The 27,677-nt window shown below is 44.5% G+C and overlaps 1 protein-coding gene across 2 annotated transcripts in view; it reads right to left on the bottom strand.

Annotated features, from left to right (window-relative positions):
- tpk1 (thiamin pyrophosphokinase 1) overlaps nucleotides 1-27,677 on the bottom strand; it is a 100,607-nt gene that overhangs the window by 60,043 nt on the left and 12,887 nt on the right. For both annotated transcript variants that reach the window (XM_085468617.1, XM_085468618.1), the window contains exon 4: nucleotides 4,983-5,052. In XM_085468617.1, coding sequence (XP_085324743.1) covers nucleotides 4,983-5,052 — 70 coding nt within the window. The remainder of the gene's footprint in view (nucleotides 1-4,982; nucleotides 5,053-27,677) is intronic.

Below are 27,677 nucleotides of genomic sequence, written 5' to 3'. Positions count from 1 at the left end.
TTACCTTGATTTTAGTGACAAAACTGTTTTTAATGGACTGTCATTTGACTGCTGCTTTCACATCCATGTTGTTCTACATTCTTACTACAGCAAAATAAAATTGGTCCTCCAAATTCACCTAAATTCAGTGCATCTCTAAAAAATAAAGAAAAAGAAAAATCGCTCAGCTTTCCCATTAACCTTGTTCTACATTCCCGTTTATTAAGTCCCTCACAAAATAGAAAGTGTTTCACTTCGTACCTGCATAATTATGGATGTGAAGAAAAAATCCAGAGAAAAGTATTCAACATCTGTGAGATCCGTTTTTCCCTTCCATGTGATGTTTTGCATATTGTACAGTGGAGGTATTGCCAGTTAGAGTAAATCATTGCGTGAGGGGATAACATATCTTTGGTTGATCGGAAGTATTTGCTTTGAGAAAAAAGCTCTTTACCTTCTGCTGTTACAGACATTGGAATCGATGATTGTTGTATGCCCGACTGTGAAATGCATAAGTGGAAGAGGATGGATTGATGAATGGATGGATTTGTCTTATGATGTAGTGTTACTCATCCAGGAAACATCAAGCAGCATAGTTACAGTGCACAGTTTTGACTGTCACATGCAGGCACATCATCAGGCATAGTTTTAGGGTTTCTTTTGCTTTGCATTTTAATTGGCTCAGCAGGCATTTTTTTTAATATTACTTAATAATGTTCATTTAATTGTAGGAAAACAAAATTATGATCAAGATTCAAATTCGACTGTGCAGTCCTAGTCCTATCGTTCTTCACTATGGGGGCACGAGTATGAATGTGCCCCCATAGTGAAGCAGTGCAATTTTTCTGGATTACTTGCAGGAATTTGAAGGGATTAATCGTTTTATGAGTCTGCTGATCTCCAAGTGAGAGTTTATAACACTGAACTAACAGCTTTTTTTATTTTTGAGTGCAATTTGCTCTGTATGTAAATGAATATTAAAAAAAGAAAAGAAAAGAAAAGAAATTCTGTAATGTGTTTACACATAATTTGGGGAAAGCTCAACGTGCACTCCCACATTACTATAGACGAGCATGCCCACTGTATGTACTACATCTTTATCTTCAACTTCTCTTTGTTTTCAATACATTTCTTCTGCTTTTCTCTTCCTATTTATCTCCCTCATACCTCACACTGCTGAATCTTATTTGATTCATGGGAAAGTTGCTGCTCTTGTCTGTGTTCCAGCACCGTTATGCTCTCATAAAATTTGGCTTTGATTGATTACCTGCATTTCTTTATCCCTTCCTCCTTTTCTATCCCTCTCTGTAGTCCATTAGTTATGGTAATGTTGGGTTAAATACATCTTAACTTGCTGGTGATTGATTTACACTTCCACACCCATAAGCATCCCCTCCCTTTCTTCCCTCCTTTCCGGCACCCTCCCAGCACTGTAATGCATAATTTTTGAGGACAGATGCTGTTGGTGTTTGGAGCACTCAGGCTAAAAGGCGGGCATAGCTGACAGCTCCACTGTACAGCCTGCTGACAGAGCTCGAGCTGAGGGGTCAGATGATGAATCTGCTGTGTCACACAACTACACAGAACTAAGTGCAATGCTTCTGCCATCAAGACTCACATGGCGTATGTGACAGACACACAACATAGATCTATATATCTATATATATATAGCTTGCTTTATTTCTAAAGCAGAGCAAAAAACACACAAAAGACAGTCTTACTAGCTTATTAGAAATGATAGTTGCTGTTTGAGCATTGTCATAATATATGGTAAAATGCACTGCAGTCAACCTGCAGCATGCAGGTCTTAACTCACCATGTTTATAGTATTGATCAGATGAAACTGTCTTACTCAAAACACTTTGTTATAACACTGAACTGAAATGGCAGTTTTGTTGTTTCATATTTGCAGCAGTCATTTGTAACTATAATTTTTTAGCTATTACTGTGGCTGGAAAATAACATTTTATTGGTTTTCTGCTTACATTTGTCCTGATCATGCAACAGTGCACTGGCCATAAATTAACATTTTTAATCAATCCAATTATACTTTTACTCTTCTTTTATTTCACTCATATTTTTCTTGTTCTTAGTCTGTTTTGCAGAGTTACAGATAATACAGGTAAGCTGTTATTTTTGAAAAAATTGCTAAAATTTACAACACTACACACAGCCACTTCATTAGGTACACCTGTTCAGTTACTCATTAACGCAAATACGCAAACAACCAAACACATGTCGATATGGTCAAGTGATTCTGAACATGTATTTTAGAAAGTGCTGATTAACACATACAGTGGGGCAAAAAAGTATTTAGTCAGCCACTGATTGTGCAAGTTCCCCCACCTAAAATGATGACAGAGGTCAGCAATTTGCACCAGAGGTACACTTCAACTGTGAGAGACAGAATGTGAAAAAAAAAATCCATGAATCCACATGGTAGGATTTGTAAAGAATTTATTCGTAAATCAGGGTGGAAAATAAGTATTTGGTCAATAACAAAAATACAACTCAATACTTTGTAACATAACCTTTGTTGGCAATAACAGAGGTCAAACGTTTACTATAGGTCTTTACCAGGTTTGCACACACAGTAGCTGGTATTTTGGCCCATTCCTCCATGCAGATCTTCTCGAGAGCAGTGATGTTTTGGGGCTGTCGCCGAGCAACACGGACTTTCAACTCCCGCCACAGATTTTCTATGGGGTTGAGGTCTGGAGACTGGCTAGGCCACTCCAGGACTTTCAAATGCTTCTTACGGAGCCACTCCTTTGTTGCCCGGGCGGTGTGTTTTGGATCATTGTCATGTTGGAAGACCCAGCCTCGTTTCATCTTCAAAGTTCTCACTGATGGAAGGAGGTTTTGGCTCAAAATCTCACGATACATGGCCCCATTCATTCTGTCCTTAACACGGATCAGTCGTCCTGTCCCCTTGGCAGAAAAACAGCCCCATAGCATGATGTTTCCACCCCCATGCTTCACAGTAGGTATGGTGTTCTTGGGATGCAACTCAGTATTCTTCTTCCTCCAAACACGACGAGTTGAGTTTATACCAAAAAGTTCTACTTTGGTTTCATCTGACCACATGACATTCTCCCAATCCTCTGCTGTATCATCCATGTGCTCTCTGGCAAACTTCAGACGGGCCTGGACATGCACTGGCTTCAGCAGCGGAACACGTCTGGCACTGCGGGATTTGATTCCCTGCCGTTGTAGTGTGTTACTGATGGTGACCTTTGTTACTTTGGTCCCAGCTCTCTGCAGGTCATTCACCAGGTTCCCCCATGTGGTTCTGGGATCTTTGCTCACCGTTCTCATGATCATTTTGACCCCACGGGATGAGATCTTGCGTGGAGCCCCAGATCGAGGGAGATTATCAGTGGTCTTGTATGTCTTCCATTTTCTGATGATTGCTCCCACAGTTGATTTTTTCACACCAAGCTGCTTGCCTATTGTAGATTCACTCTTCCCAGTCTGGTGCAGGTCTACAATACTTTTCCTGGTGTCCTTCGAAAGCTCTTTGGTCTTGGCCATGGCGGAGTTTGGAGTCTGACTGTTTGAGGCTGTGGACAGGTGTTTATACAGATGATGAGTTCAAACAGGTGCCATTCATACAGGTAACGAGTGGGGGACAGAAAAGCTTCTTACAGAAGACGTTACAGGTCTGTGAGAGCCAGAGATTTTCCTTGTTTGAGGTGACCAAATACTTATTTTCCACCCTAATTTACGAATAAATTCTTTACAAATCCTACCATGTGGATTCATGGATTTTTTTTTCACATTCTGTCTCTCACAGTTGAAGTGTACCTCTGGTGCAAATTACTGACCTCTGTCATCATTTTAGGTGGGGGAACTTGCACAATCGGTGGCTGACTAAATACTTTTTTGCCCCACTGTATTTCACTGCACATATCTCTGGAATGGTCTGAAAAAGAAAAAAATAATAATATAAATATGTTACCTAGATATCAACTTAAAGTAGGGACCACTTGTCACAAGATATGCAGAAGACCCTCTATGAATGCACAACACAGCTAACAATGAAGGAGATGGGCTACAGCAGCAGAAGACCTCACCTGGTATGCTTCCTGTCAGCTAAGAACAGGAAACGGAGGCTAAAACTTGTATGGGTTCACCAAAAAAGATAAACAGAACATTGAAAAAACATCTCCTGGTCTCATGAGTCTCAATTTCTGATGAAACATTCAGCTCTGAAAGCAAAAAATAATCCAAACTGGTACTAATAACGTGTAACTAATAAGGTGGCTGAAAAGTGTACAATTCATGAGCTCATGCTTTAACTCATATTTGATCGAACAAAAGTAAATAAAGATAAATAAACAATATGCCCAGCATAACTACATACTTTCAGGCAATAATATTTTAGCTTGAAAATTTAAAAAAAAAAAAAAGATTGATGTATTTTCTCTTTTTAAGGACTAATATAAGTTTTTCTTGTGAGGAAGTTAATGGGCCTCAAAGACATTAAAGAGATGTCTACAACTTGAAAGTTTGTTACATTGAAAGAAGAGAAAGAACATGCACGTCGACAGACAAACACACACAACATCCCATTCACACCCTTACAAAACACAGGCTCGTGCTCACATGCTGGGTGTTAATGTGAAAGCCTGAACACTTCAGGGACCCAGTGATCCCCAGATCCATCTCTGACCTGACAGCAGTCCTCCATTAGCCTCACACGCACACGCGCACACAAATGCTGCAACAGAATGCACTCCTAAAATACTCTGTCAGAAACACACATGTGGCACACATACAGGATACATCTGAGCTGGAGAGCAGGGGTAAAGTCATGCACAGAAGTCACAGAAACCAGACGTACAGCTGCTGAACCCAAAACATAGCACTTGGAGAAAAATATCTAAACAATTCCTTTGTGTAATTAAAATTCTCCAAATCATACAAGTAAGCACAAAAACAAAGGCACTTTAGAGAAAGCACATATTAACTAATGCAAATGTGACACGAGGTCGCCTCACCTGTCGCGATCCCCAGCTGTGATGTTATGAAGGTGATTAGCAGCTCCATCAGCACATGCCCTCAAGAGAGCTATAGAAAGAAAGATGCATATTTATCCAGTTTGTTTGAAATAAATGGTGCATATTTCTAAAATTTCCTCTAAAGGTGAAACAAGATTCTCTTCAAACCTTGATCAACACTACATGTGTGTTCGTAAAGTCTCTTATGGATCAGTAACCTGGATACAGTCACTTCAGGATTTCTTGAGTCAATTTTTATTTTACCATATACCATAACTTTAATTTTTTTCCATACGCCTCATTACCATAATTAAGAAATGTGCCATTATGAGTGCGAAAAATAAAATAATTAAGGAGCTTGTATATTTAGATACGCTATCATTAGGAACCAGCTCACACGCGACATCTTTCCACTGTCACTTCTAATAAATGTAATTCACACTCGCTCTTTTTATCCCCGAAAAGTTTCCTTTCAAAACGTGTCAAGTGTTTTTTTTTTTTTTTTCAAAAAACACATTTATACAAAAAGGGACTTATATAACATTAACAATGTGTTATTTTTAAGAAAGTACTTTGAACGCCAACATCAGCATTCCCAAGGTTTTTTGATAAATGGATTTACTTCAATCATTGCAGAAATGTACAAAGTTTGAATAAGGTCCAAATTTTTTAGAAAGAAACCACTTTCTCCCAATGAAAACATTACAAGCGGCGCATTCCACAGTGCCAGCAAAGCATTATGGTTAAAGCTATTTGACCCTTTAAAAGGGAAAGGCAGCGAAAGAGCACTTATCTTTTTAGCTTTAAGTAACACTCAAATGATGGGATTATTTGCCATTCTTAAAATATTATTCAAGTTGCACTAAATTAGATGCAAACCATTTGCAAATGTATGCTCTCTCTCTCTCTGCTTCTATTCTATTCAAATTTAACACGCAACCTATTTTTTAAGAGCCCTTTTCTGTTTAGGGCTGCCGTGTTCACACAAGGGAAAACTTCAAAGGATCAGCCAAAGTTTTACTTTCACCTTGTTTAAAACTAACTAAAGCCTGCACCACAGAGACGGGCAACACTCGTGCATTTTTATGTCTCTAAAGCTTTCTTTTCAAGAACTGTGTCCATTCCCCCAACCCAGTACTTTTCATACGCTTGATATAACTCTGTGTTGTGTTTGGAACACGGAACCCCCCCAAAGTTTACTTCTCATTTAATGTGAACTTAGAAAAGAAGACATTAGTCTAAATAAAGTGGTATTTAGCGTTTGAATATTACTTTGCATTCCTAGGTGTTTCATTATTAACTAAATAATGCTGAAAAGATGTTTGGCTGTGGTATAAAAAAAAAAGGAAAAAAACTCACACTCCTGGGGAAAGACGCACTGATTTTCACACATCATACATGCACATACTGAGTGAACTGTGACAAGAAATACAACAGATGTGCAACAGTGTCAACTTGAAATAGGTGCTAAAACCGACTTCCATTACTTTTACATATGACACAACTTTTAACACATCAGCAGCACCGTGGCCTCTAAAAATACGTGAAGGACTTAACAATGTACATCACACCTACATACTGTAAATCACATTTAAACGTATGCTAAATTGGACGCAATTAGTGAGATAAAAGGAGAAGAATGATTATTCTCACATTCTGAGTCTAACTCTCCTCACCCTTAGCTCTTAAAAAGCGACAACGCAGATGCATTTGCACTGATGTAAATAAGACGCTTATACTGAAGGTACTGCTTTTATTCATAACCTCCACCACCTGCTGCCGATGTTTCACGTCAAGAAATGATTGGAATGTAAATGACTCATTATCTCTGACAGAGAGCAAAGGCTGAGAAACTTTTCAAATGACAACTCCTTGAAAAACAGAAACTTTCCTTTAAGACCGGTGACAGACTGTAAAGCTATCAGTCATTATCTGTGTATAAGTGTGTGCATACACACACAGACACTGAATAATTTTCAGACTTCACACAAATTTGAGAACAGTAACTTCTGTCTGTCAGTTGTTTTTTTTGCAGCTCTGTCTATATTGCGCTCCATTTAAGCGTACAAACACATGTGGTTACAATAAATCTAAAAGCCTTACCAACAGCAGAAAAATGTTTCAAAATGATGTATTGTCATTTGTAGCAATGATTATTACATGCAATAGCGTGGCTATATTTATTTTACTTGTAGTGATCCGGTAATCTCGACACATTCTTTCTAAGTTGTAAGAAAAAGAGCTGCCAGTAGTCACTCAGTAACACTTTAGAGCCGGAGACTTCTCCTAGACAATGCTTGTTTAGATGTGCAGTACTTCCAGTACTGTCTAAAAGTCCATTTTAACTTTACATGACTTCCATCCATCCATCTTCATCCGCTTTGTCCAGGGCCGGGTCGCGGGGGCAGCAGCCTAAGCAAAGAGGCCCAGACCTCCCTCTCCCCAGCCACCTCCTCCAGCTTATCCGGGGGAATACCAAGGCGTTCCCAGGCCAGCCGAGAGATATAATCTCTCCAGCGTGTCCTGGGTCTGCCCCGGGGCCTCCTCCCGGTGGGACATGCCTGGAACACCTCACCCAGGAGGCGCCCAGGGGGCATCCTTCTCAGATGCCCGAACCACCTCAGCTGGCTCCTTTCGATGTGGAGCAGCAGCTGCTCTACTCTGAGCCCCTCCCGGATGGCCGAACTTCTCACCCTATCTCTAAGGGAGAGGCCAGCCACCCTTCGGAGGAAGCTCATTTCTGCCGCTTGTATCCGCGATCTCGTTCTTTCGGTCACTACCCACAGCTCGTGGCCATAGGTGAGGGTAGGGATGTAGATCGACTGGTAAATTGAGAGCTTCGCTTTTACACTCAGCTCCCTCTTCACCACGACGGACCGGTGCAGCGTCCGCATTACTGCAGCTGCAGCCCCAATCCGTCTGTCGATCTCCGGCTCCCTTCTCCCATCACTCGCGAACAAGACCCCGAGATACTTGAACTCCTCCACTTGGGGCAGGAACTCATCCCCGACCCGGAGTGGGCACTCCACCCTTTTCCGGCTGAGAACCATGGCCTCAGATTTGGAGGTGCTGATCCTCATTCCCGCTGCTTCACACTCGGCTGCGAACCGTTCCAGTGCGAGCTGGAGGCCCTCACCCGATGAAGCCAACAGAACCACATCATCTGCAAAAATCAGAGATGAGATTCTGAGGCCACCAAAGCGAAAGCCCTCCGCCACTTGGCTGCGCCTAGAAATCCTGTCCATAAAAATTATGAACAGAACCGGAGACAAAGGGCAGCCCTGGCGGAGCCCATCACCCACCAGGAACGAGTCCGACTTATTGCCGGCAATGCGAACCAAGCTCTTGCAACGGTTGTATAGGGATCGAATGGCCCGTAGCAATGGGCCAGACACCCCATATTCCCGCAACACCTCCCACAGGACACCCCGAGGGACACGGTCGAATGCCTTCTCCAAGTCCACAAAACACATGTAGACTGGTTGGGCAAACTCCCATGCACCCTCAAGTATCCTGGAGAGGATAAAGAGCTGGTCCAGTGTTCCGCGACCAGGACGAAAACCGCATTGTTCCTCCTGTATCCGAGGTTCGACTAACGGACGCACTCTCCTTTCCAGCACCCTGGCATAGACTTTCCCAGGGAGGCTGAGGAGTGTGATCCCCCTGTAGTTGGAACACACCCTCCGGTCCCCTTTCTTAAAGATGGGGACCTCCACCCCGGTCTGCCAGTCCACAGGTACTGCCCCTGATCTCCATGCAACATTGCAGAGGCGTGTCAACCAGGACAGCCCTACAACGTCCAGAGCCTTCAGGAACTCGGGGCGGACCTCATCAACACCAGGGGCTCTGCCACCAAGGAGTTGTTTAACTGCCTCAGTGACCTCGCCCCCGGAAATTGGCGGGTCATTCCCCTCATCCCCAGACTCTGCTTCCTCCTCGGAAGACGTGTCAGTGGGATTAAGGAGGTCCTCGAAGTATTCCTTCCACCGCCTGACAATTTTCTCAGTCGACGTCAGCAGCGCTCCGCCAGCACTATACACAGTGCAGGTAGAGCACCGCTTTCCCCTCCTGAGACGTCTGACGGTTTGTCAGAATCTCTTCGAGGCAGTCCGAAAGTCTTTTTCCATGGCCTCTCCGAACTCCTCCCACACCCGAGTTTTTGCTTCAGCCACTGCCCGAGCCGCATTCCGCTTGGCCTGTCAATACCTGTCGGCTGCCTCCGGAGTCCCACAGGCTAACCAAGCCCGATAGGACTCCTTCTTCAGCCTGGTGGCTCCCTTCACCTCTGGTGTCCACCATTTGGTTCGGGGATTACCACCACGGCAGGCACCAACCACCTTGCGGCCGCAGCTCAATGCAGCAGCTTCGGCAATGGAGACGCTGAACATGGTCCATTCGGACTCAATGTCCCCAGTCTCCCTCGGAATGCTGTTGAAGCTCTGCCGGAGGTGTGCGTTGAAGATCTCGCGGACTGGGGCCTCTGCTAGACGTTCCCAGCACACCCTCACTACGCGTTTAGGTGCACCAGGTCTGTCCAGCGTCTTCCCCCGCCACCTGATCCAACTCACCACCAGGTGGTGATCAGTTGACAGCTCAGCCCCTCTCTTTACCCGAGTGTCCAGAACATATGGTCGCAGATCTGCTGATACGATTACAAAATCGATCATCGACCTACGGCCTAGAGCGTCCTGGTGCCACGTGCACTTATGGACACTCTTATGTTCGAACAGGGTGTTCGTTTTATGGCCAAACTGTGATTAGCACAGAAGTCCAATAACAGAGCACCGCTCGGGTTCAGATCAGGGAGGCCGTTCCTCCCAATCACGCCCCTCCAGGTCTCGCTGTCGTTACCCACGTGAGCATTGAAGTCTCCCAGCAGGACAACAGAGTCTCCAGGTGGAGCACCCTCCAGCACCCCCCCCCAGGGACTCTAAGAAGGCTGGGTACTCTGAACTGCCACTCGGCGCATAAGCGCAGATGACAGTCAGGACCCGTTCCCCGACCCTAAGGCGCAGGGAACAAACCCTCTCGTCCACCGGGAAAAACCCCAACGTACCGGCAGCAAGCCGAGGGGATATTAGGATACCCACCCCAGCCCGCCGCCTCTCACCAGGGGCAACTCCAGACTGAGACAGAGTCCAGCCCCTCTCCAGGAGACTGGTTCCAGAGCCCAAGCCATGTGTAGAGGTGAGCCCGACTATATCTAGCCGGTACCTCTCAACCTCACGCACTAACTCAGGCTCCTTCCCCACCAGAGAGGTGACATTCCATGTCCCTATTGCTAGTCTTGGCAGCCGGGGGTCAGTCCTCCAGGGCCTCCGCTCCTGGCCGCCACCCGGCACACAATGCACCCGACCCCTATGGCGCCTCCTGCGGGTGGTGGGCCTGCAGGAGGATGGGCCCATGTCTCCTCTTCGGGCTGTGCCCGGCCGGGCCCCATGGACTAAGGCCCGGCCACCAGACGCTCGCCCTCGGGCACCCTCCCCGGGCCTGGCTCCAGGGCGGGGCCCCGGTAACCCTATCCCGGGCAGGGTAAACTGTTCCCTCGGTGTGCTTTTCATAAGGGTCTTATGAATCGCTCTTTGTCTGGTCCCTCACCCAGGGCCAATTTGCCATGGGAGACCCTACCAGGGGGCAAAAGCCCCCAGACAACATAGCCCCTGGGATCCCTGTGACACACAAACCCCTCCACCACGATAAGGTAGCGATTCAAGGAGGGGCTTTACATGACTTTAAAATGCAAATAGAAAATCTTATAAAAGATTGTTTTTACAACCTCCTGCCTGACTTAAAATAAGGACAGTTTACAGCGATGAGTTAAAAAAAAAAAGCAATCTCATAAAATAATAATAATTGAGCAGTGGTGTAACAGCACAAAACCAAAAGCTATGTATTTGTTAAGCAAGCAAGAAACTACCTGTTCTTAACAAGTGTTAGCATGACTCTGCTCAATAGGCGACCAATTAATTTGTTATATTTACAGTTTATTTCGAGTAAATGGGTTAAGAATTAACATTTTGCTGCAAATACAATGATTTCTTGGTGAATGATCATCTTGCAAGAGGTGTTTGCAGACACACAGACAGTGATTTGGTGTATTATAGTGAGAATTTTTGCATGTTAAATGTCAACTGTTACGGTCCTTTTCTTGTGTTGCAGGTCTGCCTCATGAGCCACAGCTGAGGTGTGTTCCAGCTCGTCAGCCACGGCATATAGTCTGCCATCCTAAACTGCCACAGCCCTGCCACTTTCCCCATTTTTGCCAGAGCTGTGAGCTGTAGTGTTTTGGGCAGCGGGCCTTAGTGCGTATGGGTGTGAGAACTTAAACTCTGTGAACTTTGGTTTTCTTTCTTTTATTGTAAGCAAAGGTGTGCCCTTATTGTGTTAATTAGTTCATCCTTGTGGAAGCAGGTAGGGGTTCTCTGCCATTTTTGTTTCAACTGTTTTCTCCTGTTTCTGGTTAGACAGGGAGCTCAGCCATTGTATTTTGTTTTGGTTAGTGAGTACTTGGTTTGATTTTTAGCTAAAGGGGGTGTTTTGTTTGTTGTTTTGGCCTTGGAGACCCTGAAGAAAAGAGCTTCCTTGTGTTCATTTTTACTGTAGTAGTTTTGGGCAATAAATCACGTTTAAATGACATCTATTCTCCAGTAGTTCATGTGTTCTCTTTCACTTTGTGTTACCCCTCACTCCAGTCAACACTTCGTTTTTAAGTGGGGCGTAACATAAGTGGGGGCTCGTCCGGGATTATTTTGGTTATGGCACAGTTTAGCCTGGGTGATTTTATAGCTAAGCCTGCATTGGACCAGCTTGATGCATGTAGGAAGGAGGATTTATGTGCCGTTGCCACGCATTATGAAATCCCTGTGGCTAAGTCCATGAAGAAGAGCGAGTTAAAGACTCTTGTTGTCAGTGGGTTTGTTGGGAAAGGTGTGTTCCCCTTTAGTCGTGGACTCGGGGGATGCCGCGTCAGACCTCGAAACCTCTGATCAGCCTGAGGTTTGCGCTGGGGAGGGGGCGGGGACACCTACGGTGGTCAAACCAGGTGAGGGAAAGCCACCAGCCTCTCTTCCACAGTTTGAGCCCTTCTCTGTCGAATCCAGTAATCCCAGTGTTAGTGCACGCGTAAAGGTACGTTTGGCTCGTCTTGAACTTGAGGCCAAAGCAAGGGAACGTAAGGATGAGCTTGAGTTCAAGCTAAAGTGTCGGCAGCTAGAAGCTGAGACATCTATTAGGTTGCGTCAGCTGTAGTTGCAAGCTAACAAATTGTCTCCTGAGCCTTCTGCTCCACATTCAGTGAAGGATGAAGATAACAATAGTAATCCTTCAGATAATTCTCCCCCTGCTCCTGCACCTCCGACATTTGATGTAGGCAAAAACATTGCCCTAGTTCCACCATTCAGGGAGACTGAGGTGGAGGCCTTTTTTAATGCGTTTGAGCGCATTGCTATGGCTTTACATTGGCCCAAGGAGGTTTGGCCCCTTTTGCTTCAGTGCAAATTAATTGGTAAGGCACAGGAAGTATGCGCAGCTCTTACTATCGAGGACAGTCTTGTGTACAACAATGTCAAAAGCGCTATACTCAGAGCCTATGAGTTGGTGCCTGAAGCCTACAGGCAGCGTTTCAGGACCCTGAGGAAATCCACTGCTCAAACATTCCTTGAGTTTGCAAGGGGAAAAGGTGGTGTCAAGCAAGCAAAGTGTCAGAGTTTAACGCATTGCGTAAACTGGTATTGTTGGAGGAATTCAAAAACTGTGTTCCTGACCGTACAGTGCTGTACCTGAATGAACAAAAAGTTGCCACTTTGCAGGAGGCAGCTGTCTTGGCAGAAGAATTTGCTTTGACGCACAAAAGCGTGTTTGTGGGTAAATCTGAATCACACTATCATGAACAAATGAAAAAGGACACCAAGCCGCACCCTCAACAACCTAGGGGTTCCTCGGGTTCCAAGTCTGATAGACAATGTTTTTACTGTCACAAAGTGGGGCATATAGTTTCTGAGTGTTTGGCTCTTAAACGTAAACAAGTGCCCCAGCAATTAAAACAAGCTAAAGGGGTTGGCCTAGTCAAGTCGCTGAACTCCCCCTCTCATGTGACCATTAGTGAACCTGATAAGTGTTTTAAACCCTTCATTTTCAATGGTTTTGTCTCCTTAACAGGGTTTCCTGGGGATCAAAAGCCCGTGAGAATACTGAGGGACACGGGTGGTTCACAATCATTTCTATTGGCCGACGTTTTGCCAGTCAGTGAGGAGTCATCTTGTAACGCGAGTACGATAGTGCAAGGTATTGGGATGGCCTACATACCTGCACCATTACATTGTGTTCATGTGCAGTCGGAGTTAGCCTCTGGTTTTTTCAAGGTTGCAGTGAGAAACTCATTTCCTATTCAGGGTGTTGAGTTTATAATGGGAAATGATATTGCTGGGGACAAAGTACTCCCTGTTCCTGAAGTGGTGGATAAACCCAGCTGTATCCCAGAAGAGGATGAGCTGTTGAAATCCCACCCTGATGTGTTTTCTGTCAGTGTTCTTAGCAAGTCGCAAGCTCGTAAGCTGGAGGAAGTGAACCTGAGTGAGACTGTTCTTGGATCTGTTCTAACTGGGGACAGAGAGCCGGCTGCTAGCCCTTCTAAACCAGCACTCGATGAACAGGGTCTGGCTACTCTGTCTGAGGTTCTTCCTTTGCCAGTCTCATGTGAGTGTTTGAGCCATGCTCAGGAAAATGATGAGTCACTCGCTAAGTGTTTTAAAGAGGTAAGTGAGTTAACAAACAATAAAAAGGCACGCAGGTTTTATCTTGAGGATGGGTTACTGCTAAGGAAATGGGTCTCAAGACCTGCATTACAGCAGGAAGGAGGTGATGAGGGTTGGGGGGTGGTACGCCAAATAGTCATTCCTAGGGATTACCGGGGTGGCATGTTGCAGCTTGCGCATGAACACCCATGGTCAGGTCATTTAGAAATCACTAAAACCTATGACCGCATTCTTCAGCACTTTTTCTGGCCAGATCTAAAGAAAGATGTTGCCAAGTTCTGCAAAACTTGCCAATTTTGCCAAATTGTGGGTAAACCTAATCAGACGGTGCCACCTGCTCCTCTTAAACCCATCCCGGTAGTTGGGGAGCCTTTTGAGCGTGTTTTAGTGGACTGTGTGGGTCCTCTACCCAGAACAAAAACGGGTAATCAGTTCCTCTTGACAATCATGTGTGCCACAACCCGTTTTCCTGAAGCCATACCACTTCAAAAAAATCACCGCTCCCACTGTGATTAAGGCTCTACTTAAATTCTTTTCAACATTTGGTCTGCCTAGAGTTGTTCAGACCAACCAAGGCAGCAATTTGCCATTGGCCAGAGGGGCCGATGGCGCGATATGGCAGACTCGCTTCTGTCAGTCTGCCCCAGGGCAGCTGTGGCTACAACCGTAGCTTGCCTCCACCAGTGTGTGAATGTGAGAGTGAATGAATAGTGGCATTGTAAAGCGCTTTGGGTGCCTTGAAAAGCGCTATATAAATCCAATCCATTATTATTATTATTATTATTATCATTATTATAATTTCCAGTCAAAACTGTTCAAGCAGACATTACAATCACTGGGTATCAAATACATCCCTTCCAGCCCTTACCATCCCCAGTCAGAAGGTGCACTAGAAAGATGGCACCAGACCATAAAGTTGATGATGCGAAAATATTGTCTGGTGACTGACAAGAACTGGGATGAGGGACTGCCATTCCTACTGTTTGCAGCTCGTGAAGCAAAACTGGAGTCCCTTGGTTTCAGCCCTGCTGAACTAGTTTTGGGGCATAGTGTGAGAGGGCCACTAAAAACTCTGACAGAACAGTTTTTATCTGATGTGCAGCCGCAATCAAATGTGCTTGAGTTTGTCACGCAGTGTCGGGAACGTTTGTACCATGCTTGTGCAATAGCTAAGAAGTCTCTGTCAGCAGCCCAAGGGAAAATGAAGCGGCAGTATGACAGGAAGGCAGTGCAGCGTTCTTTTAAACCTGGTGATCAGGTACTTATGTTGGTGCCCACATCTGGTCCATCTCTGTCAGCCCAATTTGCGGGACCATATGTGGTAGAGAGCAAAGTCAATGACACAGACTACATTGTTTGCAGTCCAGATAGAAGGCGTAAAACACGGCTCTGCCATATAAATATGCTGAAACTGTTTCACTCTCGGGAAGACGATCGCGAGGGCTCCATCTCACTCATTTCTGTGCCCATAAACCATGATGATGGTTTGGTGAAGGGTAGTGAAGGTCAGCAGAGTGGCAGGCTCGCAAACTCAGAGGTTCTTGGTGCCTTAGACACGTACCTCTCCTATCTTCCTCATGACAAGAAAGACGACGTGAAAAATCTGATCCAAGCGCACCCTAGTCTGTTTGGGGATGTACCGTCTAGAACCCTAGTGTTAAAGCACGACATTGACGTGGGTGATGCGTGCCCTATTAAGCAACACGCATACCGGTGCCCCCCACTCAAGAGGGAATTAATGAAAAAAGAGGTACAGTACCTGCTTGAAAATGGTTTGGCGATACCTAGCCATAGCTCTTGGAGCTCTCCATGTCTGCTGACACCAAAGTCAGATGGTTCTCCACGTTTTTGTACTGATTTTAGGAGGGTATATGCAGTCACAGTCCCTGACTTATACCCGTTGCCTCGCATGGAAGACTGCATAGACAGTATTGGAGCCGCCACCTACATAACAAAGCTAGATCTGTTAAAAGGGTACTGGCAGGTTCCTCTAACTAGCAGAGCCTCTGATATTTCAGCATTTGTTACTCCAGACCATTTCTTGCAGTACACAGTGATGGCGTTTGGCATGAGGAATGCACCAGCCACTTTCCAACGACTTATGAACTTTGTGTTAGCGGACATTAACAGTTGTAATGTGTATTTGGATGACATTGTGGTATATTCTTCTTGCTGGACTGACCATGTGAGTACTCTGAGGGATGTTTTTGCTCGTTTAACCCAGGCTTCCCTAACTCTGAACCTGGCAAAGTGTAAATTTGCCAAGGCGGTAGTGACATACGTCGGAAAACAAGTAGGACATGGCCAGGTGCGCCCCGTGAATGCAAAAGTGGAGGCCGTACTGAGCTACCCGGTGCCCACCACAAGACGGGAGCTCAGGCGCTTCCTGGGTCTAGTGGGCTACTACCGATGTTTCTGCCGGAACTTTTCGACAGTAGTGGCTCCCCTGACTCATCTGTGCAGTCCAAAGGAACCCTTCGTATGGACTGCTGAGTGCCAACATGCATTTGACTGTGCAAAGTCTCTCCTTTGCAGTGCCCCTGTACTGGCTGCTCCGGACTTCAGCAAGGCCTTCAAGCTGGAAGTGGACGCAAGCGCTACCGGCACTGGAGCAGTACTGTTACAGGATGGAGTTGATGGCATCAGTCACCCGGTTTCCTACTTCTCAGCTAAGTTCAAGCCTCATCAACTCAACTATTCCACCATTGAGAAGGAAACCCTGGCCATGTTGCTTGCTCTGCAGCATTTTGACGTGTACGTGGGGTCAACCACCACCCCTGTCATGGTTTATACTGACCATAACCCTCTGGTATTCCTAAAGCACATGTACAATCACAACCAAAGATTGATGGGATGGGCGTTGCTTGCTCAGGAGTACAACATAGACATCTGACATCAGAGAGGTATGGACAACGTGGTGGCTGATGCACTGTCAGGGACCCAGTATTAACCCCAGTAACGGACTTGGTGGCAGTTGTTAAAAGTGTCTGTTTACTGTATGTGATATTTTATGTGGGGGGGTGTTACGGTCGCTGACCTCTAGTGGCTCTCCCTCTGCAGAAGAGGGTTTTTTTTCTCCTTTTCTTGTGTTGCAGGTCTGCCTCATGAGTCACAGCTGAGGTGTGTTCCAGCTCGTCAGCCACGGCATATAGTCTGCCATCCTAAACTGCCACAGCCCTGCCACTTTCCCCATTTTTGCCAGAGCTGTGAGCTGTAGTGTTTTGGGCAGCGGGCCTTAGTGTGTATGGGTGTGAGAACTTAAACTCTGTGAACTTTGGTTTTCTTTCTTTTATTGTAAGCAAAGGTGTGCCCTTATTGTGTTAATTAGTTCATCCTTGTGGAAGCAGGTAGGGGTTCTCTGCCATTTTTGTTTCAACTGTTTTCTCCTGTTTTTGGTTAGACAGGGAGCTCAGCCATTGTATTTTGTTTTGGTTAGTGAGTACTTTGTTTGATTTTTAGCTAAAGGGGGTGTTTTGTTTGTTGTTTTGGCCTTGGAGACCCTGAAGAAAAGAGCTTCCCTGTGTTCATTTTTACTGTAGTAGTTTTGGGCAATAAATCACGTTTAAATGACATCTATTCTCCAGTAGTTCATGTGTTCTCTTTCACTTTGTGTTACCCCTCACTCCAGTCAACACTTCATTTTTAAGTGGGGCGTAACATCAACTGATGTAGAGGCCTGAAATATATTCCTCCATAGCTTTGCCAGTGGTCAGAAAATTGCTTGAGAAGCATTTATTTGGTCAGACAGTCAGCTGACACGTGCCTGATAATCCCCATTTAAAGACATTTTATACATGATACGGTGTGGCCATGCTGAAGTAAACTGAATTAGCATCAGCCCTTAGGACCAGGTTGGACCAAATGCCTGTGACTCACTGGCTAATTTTCTATGGTTACTTGTATTTTTTTCCCTCTAAATTGTCACTGTGAAGGCCTTTGATTCATTTCTGCATGTCAAATACTCAGAAAGTGAGTTCTCCCGTTTTAACACTGCTATTCTTGACACAAATCCTTTAGAGTCAGAAATGTGCATACAACAGATTTCTCAAGGTCCCATTTGTCTTCATCACAGTAAATGGCTCAAGTGGGTAAACCGAACTTGAGAAAGATTATCTCTCCATCTGTACTCTATCCGCAGGCAGTAAAATCTAATTACTGTTATTCTGTTGTTTGAAGAAGACCACAAATACAACAATTAACTCATCTTCTCCTTCACATCAGGGCATTTGAGCCTAACAAGCTCATTCACATACATACAAACACAGCAGCATAAAGGTTTTGGGAACCCAGAATTTATGTCACTGTTAAACTGATGTCCAAAAGGCATGATGTTAAATATTAAATATTACTTTCTACATTATTATTTTTATTTTGTATAATTTCAAAGGAAAGAGTGAAGGAGTGCTATGCTAAAGTTCGGGCAGAGTTCAAGCTTTCATAACTTTTACCAAGGTCTCAGACCTTTATTACTCTGTTAAGGCTATGGCTTAACAGAGTGTCCTTTTACCTTGTTCAAAAGCTAAAAGGACATAGGATGCAAATTTCAAAGTTATACATAGTGCTTAGACCCTGTCCTATCAATCAGCAGTCATGGGTTCCTCTAAGCAGCTGCCTAGCATTCTGAAAATAATTGATGCCCATAGAGAACAGACGAAAAATGGTTTTGGGGTAGCCACTTGCTCATTTAATAATCCAGTTAAGAAATAGAAATTAACAAGTATGTGGAGGTCATGCTAAGATCTATAAGAGAACTTTCCAAGAAAATTGTTCACAGGGTGAGCAGAATGGCAAATCACTTATTTCTCCAAAAGAGGCCTTGAAGAAGATTTTGAAGCCTCTGTAGTGGTGGTGTAACAATCCTAATGTATCTTGGAAACAGGGTCTGTGGACTGATAAAGTTATAACAGTTGTGTTTTTTCTATATTTTTGAAGCAGAAACACATTTGGATTTTAAAAAAAGGCTGAATAAGTTTGGTGGAAGCATATGGATAAATTGTCTAAGGAGCTTGGAAAGAAAAGCGACTGGACTTGTTTAAGTTGCTTGAAGATGTTTCATCTCTCATCCGAGAAGCTTCTTCAGTTCTGAGGGTCAAATGGTGGAGAGTCCCAGATTTAAACCCAGTGGGAGTTTCCCCCCAAAGAGGGACAAAGGACCCCCTGATGATCCTCTACCTAATCACATGAGCCGAGGTGTGAAACTGGGTGTGGGTCACAATCAGCCAGGGTTTCGGGTGAGCTCATTGTGAAACCTGGCCCCTCCCTATCATGTGATTTCCTGAGGTCAGATGGCCCAGGATGTGAGTGGGTGTTAAGGCGTCTGGGAAGGGTTCTCAAAACTGGATTATAGATGGCAGACAGTTGGTGTTGTAAACCACCACCTCTGTTCAAAGATCTCACAGTGGACATGAATGGCTTCTTTCACTCCTCTTTCAAACCATCTGTACTCTCTGTCCAAAATGTGAACATTGACATCCTCGAAAGAGTGTCCTTTATCCTTAAGATGCAGATGGACTGCTGAGTCTTGTCCTGTGGAGGTGGCTCTTCTATGTTTTGCCATACGCTTGTGAAGTGGCTGTTTGGTCTCTCCGATGTAGAGTTCTGGGCATTCCTCGCTGCACTACACAGCATACACCACATTGTTAAGTCTGTGTTTTGGAGTTTTGTCTTTGGGATGAACCAGTTTTTGTCTGAGCATGTTGCTGGGTCTGAAATGCACCGGGATGTCGTGCTTGGAGAAAACTCTCCTGAGTTTCTCTGATACACCGGCTACATAGGGGATAACAATTTTGTTGCGTCTGTCTTTCTTATCCTCCCTCGCTGGTGTCTGGTCTTCTTTTCTGTGCATCTTTGCTGACTTTATAAACGCCCAATTAGGATAACCGCATGTTTTGAGTGCTTCCTTTTGTTACGTTCCCCTGGGGGGGGGGGGGGTCTAGGCGGTGAGGGGACCTCAGGCAGGAGGTAGTGGGACACGCCCACACAGGCACCCTCAGGAGAGAGAGAGGCCCTGCTAGGGCCGTAACACCCCCTCCCATAAATGCAAACCCATGGTTTGTCAAATTACCATAACCAAAAATGAGTCCATAACTGTTTCATGACGAATATTGCAGGCTTTCCACCTACCAAACCCCATAACAACGGTTAGGCATTTCCTGCGGAAACTGCCAATCCCATCTCAGTGGGTTCACAACATTGCCAGAGAGTGGCCCCAGACCCTCGAAACAGTGTCCCATGGGATAGCCAGGGCTTCGAACCTTCACGTGTGGAGAACCCAGCAGGCAGCTAGCAGGCTTCACTGAAACACAGACATGACTGTTAGCAAGGGGTGCAGGTCTGAATGGTGGTTTTAAACATGAACCGGAGAAAGGGTCAACCAGCGGCAGCTCAGGGTTAGTTGGCCTAGTACACTGATTACGGGGTGCTACTGAGCAACTGTGCTCCAGGTTTAGCCTTTTAGTAGGCCTGGCAGGCTTGTCAGTTTGAGAGCCACGACTGACTTTACTCAAAACAGGCCCCTTTCGTGTTGAGTGGGCTTTCTGTTTGAGTGCCAGTCTGACACAATTGGCAACCACATGGCCAGGCTTGTGACAGAAAAAACACAGTTTGGGCCTAGGTCTTAACACCATAACTGCATTTTCCATCTTAGCTGGCCCACTTTTACCTGTCCAGGCTGCGCTATACTGCAGAGGGATATCCTGTCCTACCGCACTTGCTGTATGAGTCAGCTTAAACTCATCTGCCAGGGTGGCAGCTTGCTGTAGAGTTGTAACCCTCTGTTCACTTAAATAAAGGGCCACAGACTTAGGAACAGAGTTTTTAAAATCCTCCACCAGCATAAGCTCACGTATGGACCCCACATCATTAACCTGGCTTGCCGCACACCACCTATCAAAGAGCCTCGCCTTCTCCCTGACGAAGTCAAGATAGGACTGTCCCTGCACCACAATACACAGCTCACTAGCTGGAAACCACAATACACAGCTCACTAGCTGGAAACCACCGCAAACACTCAGCTCACTAGCTGTACCCACACAAAATGGCACTCTGGCCCAGAGCTCACCCTGCTCTGGGCTTAAATACCTTAATTGCTGATGGGAGTCAGCTGTACAGGAGGGAAAGGTGGCACCTCAGGCAGGAGGTAGTGGGACACGCCCACACAGGCACCCTCAGGAGAGAGAGAGGACCTGCTAGGGCCGTAACACTTTACATGTGTGTGTTCCTTCTTTTTCCCTTCAGGCTTAGAGGGAACATGTTCTGCCCGGTGGTGTAGGGTCCTAATTACTCCAAGTTTGTGTTCCAGAGGGTGATGGGAGTCAAAGAGGAGAAACTGGTCTGTGTGTGTGGGCTTCCGGTAAACTTCAATGTTGAGGTTGCCATTCTCTTCAATGTGCACAGCGCAGTCCAGGAAAGGCAAACAGTTGTCCTTTGTGTCTTCCCTGGTGAACTTGATGTTTTTATCCACGGCGTTAATGTGCGCAATTAAGGATTCCACTTGTGTTTTGATTTTGACCCAGGTGTCGTCTACATATCTGTACCAGTGGCTGGGTACTCTCCCTTTGAAAGAGCCAAGAGCCTTCCCTTTCCACTTCTTCCATGTAAAGGTTGGCTACAATAGGTGACACGGGGGAGCCCATGGCGCAGCCATGTTTTTGTCTGTAGAAGCCCTCGTTGTATTTGAAATATGTAGTGGTGAGGCAGAGGTCTAACAGTGTGCAAATCTGATCGGGTGTGAAGTCTGTCCTGTCTTCCAAGGAGCTGTCTTCTTGTAGTCGTTTTCTGACAGTCTCCACTGCCTCCGTGGTGGGTATGCAAGTGAAGAGAGACTACATCAAAGGACACCATGGTTTCATCTGGATCCAGGGTAAGTTTCTGGACCTTATCAGTGAAGTTGGTGGAGTTCTTGATGTAATGTGGGGTGTTTCCCACAAGAGGTGCCAGGATGGTAGCAAGGTGTTTCGAAATGTTGTAAGTGGCTGAGTTTATGTTACTGACAATGGGTCTGAGTGGGACACCTTCTTTGTCGATCTTAGGAAGTCCGTAAATGCACGGTATGGCATTCCCTGGGTAAAGCCGGTGATATGTGAGGCGGTCAATGATTTTGTCCTTTTCAAGGTCTTGAAGGCAAGCTATAGCTTTCTTCTTGTAGCTGCTTGTGGGGTCTCGCTTCGTATGTATTGTTGTCACTGAGGAGAGTAGTGATCTTTGTGGTAATCCGTTATGCTCAGGACCACGGCGCACCTTCCCTTATCAGCTGGTAAAATAGTGATGTTGTGGTCTTTTTGTAAGGGAAGCGACGGCCTTCTTTTCTTGTAATGCGAGGTTAGACGGCGAAACTTTTGCACTGGAGAGGGTGGCTGAGACTTTCATCCTGATTTGCTCTGCTTCTGTCAGTGATAATTTATTAATCTGTATGGCGGTTTCTGTGGCTGTGATGAGGTCCACTATAGGAAACTGTTGTGAAGAAATGGCAAAATTGAGTCCTTTGGCTAATACTCTCTTTTCAGGTTCAGTGAGATTCCGGTCTGAAAGGTTCTTCACCCATTTTTACTGACTGTCCTCAGGTGTGTGTTCTTCTCCGAGTTGTGTAGGTTCAGACCAAGGAGTGAGTGTTCACATTTTGGACAGAGAGGACAGATGGTTTGAAAGAGGAGTGAAAGAAGCCATTTATGTCCAGTGTGAGCGACCATCTTTAAACAGAGTTGGTGGTTTACGACACCAACTGTCTGCCATCTATAATCCAGTTTTGAGAACCCTTCCCAGACCCCTTAACACCCACTCACATACTGGGCCACCTGACCTCAGGAAATCACATGATAGGGAGGGGCCAGGTTTCACAATGAGCTCACCCTGGCTGATTGTGACCCACACCCATTTTTACACCTTGGCTCATGTGATTAGGTAGAGGATCATCAGGGGGTCCTTTGTCCCTCTTTGGGGGGAAACTCCCACTGGGTTTAAATCTGGGACTCTCCACCATTTGACCCTTAGAACTGAAGCTTCCTTGATGAGAGGTGAAACGTCTTCAAGCAACTTAAACAAGTCCAGACGCTTTTCTTTCCAAGCTCCCTAGACTACGATGACCTGGATGACTGAGAACCTTCACAGACATATGGATAAATTCATCCATCATCCTTTGAGCTTGTGTTTAGTCCAGTCAGTGGCACAGGAAAGAATTTATTGGCAGAGCGAAGAATGGATTCATTCAAAATCAGCAAATTTTGTAATCAAACTTCATATTGTCTAAAAATGCTGAAAAAAGGATGAAGAGGATGGCTTCTATAACAGGAAAATCATCCTCTAAAGCCCTCCAATCGACTATTTAAAGTATAGCGACTCTTTAGGTAAGACATGACTGAAAGTCTGTGGATAGACATCCAAAAAGCAGGGCATCCGGGGAACAAGCATGACACACAACTAGAAGCCCTTTGTAGTGAATAATAATAGAAAATCCTTCAAAAAGGAATCAAAAGACTCTTATCTCTACAAAAAGTGCTTACAAGCTTACCAAAAAGGAAGTTATTGTATACTCGCAATGTGCTGTGAAAAAACGTTTGCCTTAAGGTTTGTTTGGTTTTTGTTTTTTTGTTTTTTTTTTTTTTTGGGGGGGGGGGGTCTTTGTATTTTTTTTTTCAAACTGTGAAAGCCAGAAATAAAAAAAAATATGGAGAAAAAAATAAGAACAATTAAAATATTAAAGAATTCAATTTGGAAATCAGGCCACCTTTGACTCGCTCAGACTCACAGTAAGAAAAATGCTAGGGACCCAAACGTCTGGATGCCACTGTAGATCTCTCATCATTCCTGATGGCAATATGATGTGAGCTGAGTGGGGACAGCAGAAGAAATGAAGAGGAGATGACCTTGTAAATAAACTACTGACTCTAATCCCTCCCTGCAGGCTTCCAAGCCATCCTGACTTGTCATTCACTCTGCACTTCCACACACACGTAACTAAACCTGTAATTTTACTAGGTTTTTGACAAACTGTGATGCTGCTTTAGGTATGATGTGGAAACACCCACATACGCTCATGTGTGACTGTGCTATAAATGTATATTTATATATTGTTATATTGTACATACAGCAAGCCTGTATTGATGGGTTTTTGCTAGGAAGATTAATACCTGTCAGGTTGGGACTTTAGCTCTGTACAGGAGAGGGCAAACGGTCACGACGAGTGGTGAAAAGATTATTATCCTTATTATGATGCCTCGACACCCTCACTTCATCTATCATACCACCTCCCCCCTCCATATTTCACCCTGTCCTCAGATCCAGTACGCACCCCACACCTTTCCTCAAATATGATTGATTCCCTGCACAACCATCTCATTTTCTATAACTCAACTCTGATACTTCTTACACTACTCTAGCCTTCCCTTTATTACTCTAGGTGGTAAATTTTCAAATCTTTTTATGCCCATCCGTCTTTGAAAGTCTTGTTGGAATATTTGGAGCTCCAACCTTGCTAATGGCTTCTCTCTTTGAATTCTCCACATACCTATTAGCTCCATCTGATGTGTTCATAAATGCTTCTTACTGGCAAGGCTGATATTCCTGATGGGTGATGTTTGCAACCTTCAACTTTAGCAAGCTGCTCAATGTCATCAAATGATTGATTGATGCACTTGTAGCCAACTCAGGTCAGTTTTGTTTTGCAGACAGGGTCACCTTCACTGAATCACCTTGATTTGCTAAACTGCTTATTTGTGTTGCTGTTCAATGAGCAAGTGAGGGATCTCAAAGCAAGTAAATGCGTGACTGAGTGAATGAGTGAGCGGGTGACTGATGATGAGTGAAAGGTTGGGTTGGTGAGATAAGCAGGTTGATCTCACTTCACAACATTACACTTGGCACCAGTAAATGAGTTTCCCCTTTGATCAGCTTTGCGCTCTTGTAGCCTCCATTGCCGCTGTGCTCCCTGCTGCTCTACCTCTCCCACAGGTAATGAGGGGTGGGGGGGCCCAGGGGCACCAGATCAGAGGACCTGAAAGTGTGTACATGTTTGTGAGATACACCAGATGTTTGTGTATGTAAGGGTGGAGACTTGGCTATGATGCCTCTAGGTGAACAACCATTTGGAGAGTGGCTCACACTCAGACACGCTCATGCACACGCAGGCATCTGCTTAGCCAAAAACAAAATTAAAAATGCATCGCACATCAAGCATGGGAATGATAAACTTGCCACAACTGTGTTTACCATTGAACCATGAGAGATCTGAGAAACGCCACTCACACACAATCATCATCTTGTCAAAACTTCTTGAAGTCCCAGTGTGCACTGCTGCCAAGACCAAAACTGATCAAAACTCCTTTTGTGTTCAAGAGAGCCTCACAATTTGACATCAAAACCACAGCATTGGTTTTGGCACTTCAGAAAGCACCCAAAATCACTTTTTTCATCAAAGTAACATTGTCTTAGCACAACCAAATGCACAAATCATTGCATGACACAATCAAGCCGCATCATGTTTTCAGCTGCTGCCAAATGGTGCACTTGCTCTGTTTGATGATTTTTATGATTCTTGCGCCCGTCATACAGCAGAGAATTGAACGTGATAACTAACAAAATTGTCACCTTGCAGCTGTGTGCCCCACCAGGTGAGGCTGCAGTTTAAACACATGTCAGTCAGTCTAATGACTTACATAGTCAAGACCCTGAACCTACCTATTAGATGGACACCAAAGATTAGTGTCAGCATGTTCTCCTAGGTTACAGGAAAACAGAGTGCAGTGAAGATGCGGTCATTGCTATGCTTTTAATCCCTCTATTTGTGTTACATTTTCAAGTAATTAAAAATCTCTGGCCATCAAAATGTAATCAGAAGTGTGAAGAAAATTCTCTCAAGACATTCAACAGATTAATGAAAATTTAATGGGATAGACAGCTTTTTGGGTATATATGCACTAATATGTATATTTTTTCTTTATACAATTATATAGAACTATAGACATATACAAATATTGTTTCTAATGTTGTTTTGTTATGCATTTACCTAATCATCTTATCTTCTCCCTCAAGACCCCCACCCACCCAAAAAAAAAAGAAACAAAAAGAAAAGAAAAGCAATCTTCATCATGTTGGGTAGCAGGCAGGTTTTGGTGTGAAATCTCATCAGGAAGATTGGTTTGTCTTGTGTTATTAAACACTTTTCACAGGTTCTCTTATGCAAAAGCAAAAATCAAGCGAGCAACATATTTCTTACTATACAGCTGCTGTGCGATGGATAAAGCGGAGGTGCCTCTTGGGTTTTTGCTAAGTTGATAAGAATATCAAAGCCACGTTCATTAAAATTCCACCTGAAGTGGTTTCAATCACACGTTTGCCTTCAAAGTTATTTTGTTTACTAACATTCCTCCATGACTGCGTAAGTTTGCTAATTACATTATTTCATATATTAGCGTACAGTTTTATTGTATTTTCAGGTGATCATCAAAACTGAGGGAAAACCAGTGATCCAGCTCAAATAAATGAGAATTTTAAAGTTATTCTAGTTCAGAGCGGTGCTGTTTTTGATCAGTGATTAAAAAGAAAAATAAATAAACAAAGCTATAGGATGTAGGTTATCATGACACTGCCTGGTTTATATATTTAATACATCACAGTCAGCTAGCATAACTCTATGCATCAATGCATCTAATAAACAACACCTTAGGGAGTCTGAAGCTCTACTTTTGTTCAAAAATCTATTTTTAATCTATTTTTAATCTTTTAACGACTAGTCTTACACACATATTTTCTGAGTTTCTTTTTGTTTTATACTCTGATAAAGTGACTCAGACTATTCATGGAGTCCTCGCATGTCCCCTAGTTACCACAAGGAAGTGGCTGGAATCTAAGAGATTTCCTTGGTCCATAAACTACCAGCAAACTTGTGACCAGCAGGTTGCTGATGTGAAAGTGACTGAGCACAATTCTACTCATCTTCAACAACAACGATCAAAATGCCCTTGGCCATAACTGCTTTTCTGAGTGTGCTAAAGTGGAGCCATTCAGTGAGCTTGTACTGTGCAACTACTCTGTGTTTGAATAGGATTGTACAGCCCATTCTGCATTAAATTTTCTGCCCTTTTCACAGAAGTTTGAGTTATTTGCAAATATTATATGTGTAAGCAAGATTTTCACAGGAGTGAGAAAACCTTTAGGGTGATATAGAATGGCAGTTCCCTAAATGAATGGCCTTTTAGAATTTCACATTTGACAATGCTCTGTACTCATACTAACATCTTGTCATTGATGAAAAACACCACAGGATTCACGTACTCACATTGCAGGCCTAGTGATAGACTGGCGACCAGTCCAGGGTGTACCTGCCTTTCACCCATTTCTTTGTAATTTACAGTCTGGACTGTACAGACAAATAACCAGACCTTACTTGCCTTTTAATAAGCATATATATCCTACAGGGTAAGGCTCTGACTTTGTGTGCACGCATGCACCAAGCAACACTTCAGAGTATCTAGCCTACTTGGAATCTCCAAGTGGTATCCTGGTCTTTGGTTATGAGTATATACACTCAACAAAAATGTAAACGCAACACCTTTGTTACTGCTCCCATTCCCCATGGGATGGACGTAGAGACCTAAAATTCATTCCAGATACACAATATAACCATCCCTCCCAAACAGTGGTCACAAATCAGTCCAAATGTGTGGTAGTGGGCACATCTGCTATATTGAGATAATCCATCCCACCTCACAGGTGTGCCACATCAGGATGCTGATCTGACATCATGAGTAGTGCACAGGTGTACCTCAGACTGCCCACAACAAAAGGCCACCCTGGAATGTGCAGTTTTTTGCGCTATTGGGGGTCTGGGGACCCAGAACCGGTCAGTATCTGGTGTGACCACCATTTGCCTCATGCAGTGCAACACATCGTCGCATGGAGTCTATCAAATTGTCAATTGTGGCCTGTGGAATGTTGGTCCACTCCACTT

The sequence above is a fragment of the Copadichromis virginalis genome, linkage group LG9 (assembly GCF_057382275.1).
Source record: "Copadichromis virginalis isolate Kocher_CV1m ecotype Utaka linkage group LG9, C_Virginalis_male_GT1.1, whole genome shotgun sequence".
Classification (NCBI taxonomy): Eukaryota; Metazoa; Chordata; class Actinopteri; order Cichliformes; family Cichlidae; genus Copadichromis; species Copadichromis virginalis.
This window is presented reverse-complemented; position numbering and strand designations above follow the sequence as displayed.